The sequence below is a fragment of the Brassica napus genome, chromosome C3 (assembly GCF_020379485.1).
Source record: "Brassica napus cultivar Da-Ae chromosome C3, Da-Ae, whole genome shotgun sequence".
Taxonomy (NCBI): Eukaryota; Viridiplantae; Streptophyta; class Magnoliopsida; order Brassicales; family Brassicaceae; genus Brassica; species Brassica napus.
Genome location: NC_063446.1, coordinates 51,355,709 through 51,363,266, shown reverse-complemented (window position 1 = coordinate 51,363,266; position 7,558 = coordinate 51,355,709). Strand labels below are relative to the sequence as shown.

At 39.4% G+C, this 7,558-nt stretch overlaps 2 protein-coding genes across 3 annotated transcripts; one reads left to right on the top strand and one right to left on the bottom strand.

Moving 5' to 3' along the window:
* Positions 1–816: 816 nt before the first annotated feature.
* On the top strand, positions 817–2,052 carry LOC106425066. 2 transcript variants are annotated; one of them, XM_013865789.3, is made up of 2 exons: positions 817–1,164; positions 1,464–2,052. In XM_013865789.3, exon 2 carries the CDS (start codon positions 1,488–1,490, stop codon positions 1,893–1,895), a length of 408 nt encoding a protein of 135 aa, XP_013721243.1. In that variant the 5' UTR covers positions 817–1,164; positions 1,464–1,487; the 3' UTR covers positions 1,896–2,052. The 2 variants fall into 2 exon arrangements, with proteins under 2 accessions (XP_013721243.1, XP_048608831.1); XM_048752874.1 differs by having other exon boundaries at positions 839–1,295.
* LOC106425067 (serine carboxypeptidase-like 48) lies at positions 1,990–4,733 on the bottom strand. Its single transcript, XM_048752873.1, has 9 exons — positions 4,292–4,733; positions 3,920–4,088; positions 3,676–3,795; positions 3,439–3,582; positions 3,189–3,339; positions 3,000–3,091; positions 2,637–2,895; positions 2,355–2,488; positions 1,990–2,284 (listed from the first exon to the last, which is right to left on the bottom strand). Exons 1-9 carry the CDS (start codon positions 4,633–4,635, stop codon positions 2,168–2,170), a joined length of 1,530 nt encoding a protein of 509 aa, XP_048608830.1. The 5' UTR covers positions 4,636–4,733; the 3' UTR covers positions 1,990–2,167.
* Between the last annotated feature and the right edge of the window lie 2,825 nt (positions 4,734–7,558).

The window sequence follows — 7,558 nt, the reverse complement described above, 5'->3', positions numbered from 1 at the left end:
ATTGTAAAACTACAACCGCAAGGACAAACCAAAGAAGAACTAGTAAACACAACGCAAAGGTGAAACAACCATCCCAAAAGCGAAAACAGCGGATGAAAGGAAAATGTCGCAGCTCGTACCGTCGCACTAGCTGGAGTTTTCATCTTTGTTGCCTATCTATCTTCTAATCCATTATCTTGTAATGGAGCTTGAAATTTTTAATCTAATGAAATAGTTTGTTAAAAAAAAACTCATAGTAACATTTGATGTATTTTTAGCAAAAAAAAACCTTTGATGTATTTATCCTACATTCGAAACATGTCTGTTTTTTTTTATTTGAAAACATCTATCCATTTATTAGTGAAGACTTCTCATGATTTCACTCTCATTTCATATACAAAAGAAAAGATAACCAAAAAATCCAAAAACAAAAGACCATTTTAGAAGCTAGTTCAAGAATTCATTGCCAAACCTCCTCCGTTATGAGTCATTAGTTTTATGGGCTAATTCAGCTCTTATATCTTAATCATTTTAAAATTCAGCATGGACGACCAAACGCAGAGATGAATCAGTTTGGGTATCCCAAAAAAGCCAACTGGTTAACGAAAAGGTTCCAAAACTCGCTAGGCATAACGCGTACGACATATCTGTGCTTATTAAAAATGCGGAAAAAAATTGGAGACTAGGCGAAGGTAATTTTTATAAAGTATTTAATTTAAAATATCTTTACAGAATGTAAACGTTTAATATTTATTTATGTCGTTAAAAATCAGGAAGATGTTGTGGTCCATTGGGTAGTATAACCTTCTTGCTATTTAAGCCCGTTTTGAAAAGCACAAGAGTGCATTATTTGCCTTTTATTAATGAAAGGGTAAAATCGTTATTTCTTCTATCTTCTTCTTCCTCGAGATTCTCTTTGCCCAGACCTAAAATTGCAGCCGTATTTTCATTTTTTTTTTAACATAAATCACCATTTTTAAGCTATTTGCTTCAGTTAAACTCGGTTTGTTTTGCAATTACCACTTATACACGATATTTAGACCGATTTCAATAACGAAATTACCAAAACCTGAATTTTTTGCTTCTGAGCCGAGTTTTGGAGTGATTATACCAAAATCGCGGCGGTGAGGCTCGCCAAGCGCTTTTCCGGCGAGGAATCGGACGTTCCGGCCGCGTTTCGAACAGGTAGGGTTTGGTCTGCTTCGATTCTGTATAAGTCTTTCTTGATTTCTCTTCTCGAAGCTCCTCCGTTCGACTCTGGAGATTACCGGCGACTGGGACTTGGATTCCGGCAACTAAGCGGGCCTCGATTCCAAGTTATGCCACTTTACTCTCGTTTTCTTTTTGTCTGTTCCATCTTCTTCTCGTCTCTCTGTTCTGGTTCATAAATGATTGATTTTTCGTATAAGGTTACTTTTTGCTGTTTGTTATAATTTTTGAACCTACACAGTCTCTTCTCACAGTGCTTACTGTACATTTTCCAGATCGAACAGGCTTTGATAGAATCAATGACGGTTCTCAAAAGGTACGTCCTGAGGCTCTTCATGTCCATCAAGTACATAACAGCAAACGTGGTGGACAGAAACAACGGGAGAGTAGTGACAACAGCTTCAACCGTGGAGCACGCAATCAAGAACTCACTAGAGTGTGGCCGTACTTGCAATGCCAAAGCAGCTGCTATTGTTGGAGAGGTTTTGGCGATGAGGTTGAAAGTAGAAGGGCTCCAAGATGGGCAAGGACGAGGTATCCACGCAGATGTCAAGAAAGAAATTGAAAAGAAAGGGTTCAAGAGTCGAACCAAGGTATGGGCTGTTATTAACTCACTAAAGAACAATGGTGTTACACTCATCCTTGATGATTATGATGCTGATGATGACAAAGATTATCATGATCGTTCGTATGAGGGTCATCGTTAAATTCACGAGCTTTACTTTCTGTGTCATCTTCCTCCAGCAGTTGTGGAATCTTAAATTTGGTTCTGTAAACTTGGAACAGTCAAATCTTTGTAAAGAGTGTTCAAGATAAGTACTTTAGTTTTCTTTTCACGTTTATAACAATGAAGTTTCCTGTGTATTTATCGAAATAATTCACAAGTATATATTATAAGTTAAAAAATGATGATCTAGATGCATAATAACAGAACAATCGGCTTGGTATTTAGAATCACTGATGTTGAGAAGAAATGAAATCACTGGCGAGCGGTCCGACCGGTGGGTCTACCGAGCTTTCCTTGCATCCAATCCTTAAGCATTTGCAATGCTGCTTTTGGCTGATCCATTGGAACCATGTGTCCAGCATCGTGGACCTGTAAAAGGTTTTCCCCATTTCAATTAGTTTCATTTTCGTTCTGTGTTTATGGGTTTTGTTTGGTTTACCTTGAGGAAAGTGAGTGAACCGTGGTTCTTCATTAAACCGGCTTCTCTATTATCTACATTGAATGGAACAGTTGCAGCTGCTACAAACTCTTTTCGGCCTGTCCATTCCATCTCGTGAACCCATTTCGAGTTTCCTGTCAAGAACGTAAACCAAGAAGAAGATATTCAATCAGTCTCAGCTTAAACGGTTGAGCAGAGACAAATATAGAACCAAACGTTGTAACTAGCATCAGAACCGGAAATAGACATCAAGCACATGGACATAGAGCAAAGGAAGCCTACCGAGCCAATTGCAGATGAGATCGTATTCTCCAGCATAGATAAGCATCTTGATTCCATCTTCGAGGAGAGCGGGAATCCCGACCTCAAGATTCCGCATCCAATCCAGCTGCATTGCATCATAGACGGCAGTACTGCAAGACACAAACTCGATATCTCCAACACCTAATGCCGTACGAACGGATTTCTGGTTCAAGAACTTCTCCATGTTCGAGAAATCATAGCATAAGCTTCCTTTACATTGTTTCCTCACGTCGTAATACTTCAAAAAAATAGAGAGGTCAAAACAGAGAGAAGTCTTGTAAGTTACCTCAAGAAGAAGAAAGAAGTAAAAATGGATTTTCTGAATAATGTTTTGATGCTCACGTTTACGTTTCCAGCGATATTCATGATCTTTTGGAATATGTTGTTGCAGACAATGTAAGAAGACGCACAAGCTTCACCACCTCCATCAGCGCCTGAAAAAAATCGCATAAAAAGAAGGTTTTGTAAAGATTTTTTAAAAATCAACGTTTTTGTAACGTTTTTGAAAGAAAAACGTTGACAAATATTTACCGCATTCTTTGATGGATTGTTGGCAACTTTCGTAATCACGGTTGAGGTTATCGTGATCAGATTGTGAGATCAACTTCATGTCTAGCGCGTAATCCGCGTATGCAGCATATTGGATCTCTGGGTTGGTCAAACCATTACCAATCGCAAAGCCCTGATGTAAACCGGGTTAGTTTATCCCAGGTTGTATAATAGTAAAAAAGGGTGATACAATTTAACAAGAAAATAGTAGAAACAGGGGTGAAATTTTTACCCTAAGGTTGATGTGAGTTCCTTCCTTGTTCTTGTTTCCACGGTGAACTCTTAAAGCCAATGCCGGAATGTAATGTCCGGCGTAGGATTCACCGGTAATGTAAAAATCATTCTTCACGAACTGTGGATGTTCTTTGAAAAATGCCTGCAAAGAAAGCAACAACATTTTAGAAAAAAAAAAAGGAGGTTTTCAAGTACATATTTTGTGATGAAACAGAGGAAAGTACTGAAACCGAACCTGTAAGAAGTCGTACAGGTCATTACTGACACCATCCTCATCATGTCGGAGATCACTTTCGTCCGATGTGTAACTAAAACCAGTCCCTACCGGTTGGTCCACGTAGATTAGATTTGATGCCTAAACATTAAATTAAAAGAAGCTAAATATTAAAATCAAAAGAAGTTAAAAACAAGTGGTTGAGATTATTGGTTTCTTGTCGGGATGAGAAAACGTGTTTTGGTTGACCATTTTTCTAACCAACCTTGTCCCAACCGAAATCGTTCCAAGCAAGAGATGAGTTGTTGGAGACGGTGAACGGTCCGTTCTCATAGAACAGAGCCAGTTCGCTGCTGCAACCGGGTCCACCGGTTAGCCAAATCACCACAGGATCTGCTTTGTTGCTTCTTGACTCGAAGAAGAAATAGAACATCCTGTGAATAAATTGAGCATTAAAATCCCGGTTTAGTGGTACTACCAAAGTAAATCGGAAAAGTGCCAACTATTGAATTTGCTGGTTTTGTCCGCATTGGATTTAGAATAAAGGACAATAATGTTTTAATTTAGTGAAGAAATTTAACCCGGAGTGGTTGAACCGGTTTAATTATGGTTTACCGGTTATAACAAAATAAGTTACCTGGCTGCTTTTGAATTAGGAAGTTTGTAGTAACCAGCATGGTGACCAAAATCCTGAAGCGAAGGAGAACCGCCGGAGTCACGACGGTCAATGGTCGCCGGTAAATCAAAGTTTCTCTCGACGAGTCTCGGAGCCTCAGAACCGTCTTCAGGGATGACATTGACATCACGGGTAGGCATCAAGTTGAAACCTTTGATTAACCTCTCCGCCGTAAGAGTGGGCAAACTCGCCGACGAAGAGAATGATAAAGGGTCGTTTGTGACAGGTTTGGAATTTGAGGGGGGGAAATGAGAGAAAAGGAATATACAGAGGAACAATGTGAGAAATGATGTTCTCGAGTCCATTTTTTTTTTGTGTTTGGAGTTTTTGTTTGTTGTGTGAGAGAGTTGGGTTATGGGATCGAAGAGATGAATGTATTTATAGAGCTGGCTGGTTTAGTTGCTCGTATACATAGAGAGATCAAAAGAATAGCAAAAAAAGCAAAAAAGTGATATAGTTTCCCAAATATTTTATTTTATTATATTTGCATACGAAAAACTGTCAATTTTTATTTTTATTTGTTTGCCACCTCGAAAAAGGTAATCGGTTGCTCGAAGAAAAAACCCGATTCGAAAGCTTATATTTAACCCTATTTGAGAAAATTCAACCTCGGTATTCAAAAGAAAAAAATGTAAAAATGAAGCAATAAGAAACAAGATGGTGGGTTAAGGTCTCAAGACAATGGAGATACCACTACAAGGGACAAACATGCATGGTTGGTTAAGGTCTCAAGACAATGGAGATGCCACTACAAGGGACAAGCACGCATGGTGGGTTAAGGTCTCAAAACAATGGGTTATTAGTTTATCATATCTCATCTACCATTTACCATACTTGTAACCACTATATATATGAGATGTTTTCATAAGTAAATTAATCAAGTGAATAAGATTATCTTTCTTTACTCTCTCTCTCTCTCTCTCTTGTTCTTCACTATGTTCTTTAATTTCTAACATGGTATCAGAGCATCAAAGCTCTTGAACACCAAACTGCTTCCGCAAATCTATTCTATTCACCTTACTCTTTCACTTGTTTGGTTTACTTTCTTCAGAATCTCTTTCATTTTCTTTTACCCAGTAGCAAGCAAAGATGGAGCAACACCAGCTAGTGAGGATTCCAGTCACCATGAAGGGTCCTAACTACATTACTTGGTCGAGATTGACCAGGACAGCTCTTGGAGGAAGAGGTCTATGGGAGCACATCACCACAAGTGAGACCCCAAGACAAATCACCCAAGGAGAAGATGGCAAGGAGGTTGTAGTGGTAGATGAAGGCAAATGGGGTCAGGAGGATCTCATGGTGCTGTCTATCTTGCAAGGCTCACTTGATACTCCTATCATGGAGTCTTACTCACATTGTGAGACTGCAAAGAAGCTATGGGATACCTTATACAAGGTATATGGCAACACTTCAAACCTCACCAGAATATTTGAGGTTAAGAGGGCAATCAACAACTTGCAGCAAGAGGAGATGGACTTCACCAAACACCTTGGAAAGTACAGCCAGTTGTGGTCTGAACTTGAGATGCTGAGACCAAGTACCACTGATCCTAGTACACTAGAAGAGAGGCGTGAGCAAGACAAGGTCTTTGGATTGCTTCTCACACTCAACCCAAGCTTCAATGATGTACTTAAACACATATTGAGAGCTAAAGAGCTTCCAAGCTATGATGATGTGTGTGCTCAACTTTGGAAGGAGCTAGGCTCAGATGGTCTCTTTGGTGGAAAAGAGGAGCTGTCTATGGCAAACAAAGCTGAGAAGATGGAGAGTGCTTCAGGCAACAAAGCACACTTCAAATCAAGAAGAGGAGGAGACAAGTCTGTGACTTGTGAGCACTGCAAGAATCTAGGCCACTCCAAAACCAATTGTTGGATCCTCCATCCTCACCTCAGACCTGCTTCAACCAACAGATACAACCAGGCCAAAGCACATGAAGCAAGAGCTCACGAAACCACAATATCAGGCTCCATGCACATAGGAGAAGATGGAAGAGCTATGATCTCAACCACCCACACTGGTGGATCCACATCCCATGCCATGTCTCAGCCATCCCCTGATGATGCCTTCATCCGCAAGTCAGACATTGAAGCGCTTATCAAGGCTATCAATGCAAACTCTGGTAACATCAGTGTCAATGCTTTAAATTCTATTCACAGTGCTTCACATACTACTAGACCTTTGATCATTGATTCTGGAGCTTCTCATCATATGATTAGGGATGCTAGACTGATTAGTGATGTTAAACCTGCTCTAGGGAGTGTAGTGATTGCTAATGGTGATAGAATTCCAATTGAAGGAGTAGGAAACTTGAAACTGTTTGATAAGGAGTCTCAAGCTTTTTATATGCCTACTTTCACATCCAACTTATTATCTGTCAAGAGAGCAACCAATGATTTAAATTGCAATGTTATTTTCAGTCCTAATGATGTGTGCTTTCAGGATATTAAGACCAGGAAGATGCTGGGAAAGGGTGTGAGCAAGGGAGAGCTTTACTTGCTTGAAAACACCAAGCTTTCAGATTTATCTTGTGCTTTCAATTCTGCTTCTGTGTTAGCTAGTGATGTTTTATGGCATGCTAGATTAGGTCATCCTCATTCTCGTGCATTAGGATTGATGTTACCTAATCTATCTTTAAAGAATGGAAGTTGTGAGGCTTGTATTCTTGGTAAACATCAGAGATCTGTTTTCCTTAATTCTAAGACTATTTATGAAAATTGCTTTGATCTTGTGCACTCTGATGTTTGGACAGCACCTTGTGTGTCTAGGGAGAACCATAAATATTTTGTTACATTCATAGATGAAAAATCAAAATATACATGGATCACCTTGATTCAAACTAAAGATAGAGTTTTAGAAGCTTTTATTAACTTCCAAAACTATGTATCTAACCATTTCAATTCCAAGATCAAAATTTTTAGGTCTGATAATGGCGGGGAATACACAAGCACTGCTTTCAAACATCACTTAGCAAAACATGGCATAATCCATCAAACAAGTTGCCCATACACACCACAACAGAATGGAGTTGCTGAAAGGAAGAATCGCCATCTTATGGAGGTTGCAAGGAGCATGATGTTCCATACCAATGTTCCAAAGAGGTTCTGGGGAGATGCTGTGGTCTCAGCATGTTATTTGATCAACAGGATCCCCACCAAAGTCCTCCAAGATATCTCTCCCTTTCAGGTATTAAACAAAATAAAACCTCCAATTGATCACTTGCGTGTTTTT

Bases quoted from the DNA above. Each gene is read 5' to 3' on its own strand.
- LOC106425066 (XM_013865789.3), top strand. From the start codon at position 1,488: ATGACGGTTCTCAAAAGGTACGTCCTGAGGCTCTTCATGTCCATCAAG.
- LOC106425067 (XM_048752873.1), bottom strand. From the start codon at position 4,635: ATGGACTCGAGAACATCATTTCTCACATTGTTCCTCTGTATATTCCTT. The intron at 3,583-3,675 runs GTTCGGTTTCAG...CTTTCTTTGCAG, and splicing joins ACCTGTACGACTTCTTACAG to GCATTTTTCAAAGAACATCC. The intron at 2,896-2,999 runs GTGAGCATCAAA...ATTTTTTTGAAG, and splicing joins ATATCGCTGGAAACGTAAAC to TATTACGACGTGAGGAAACA.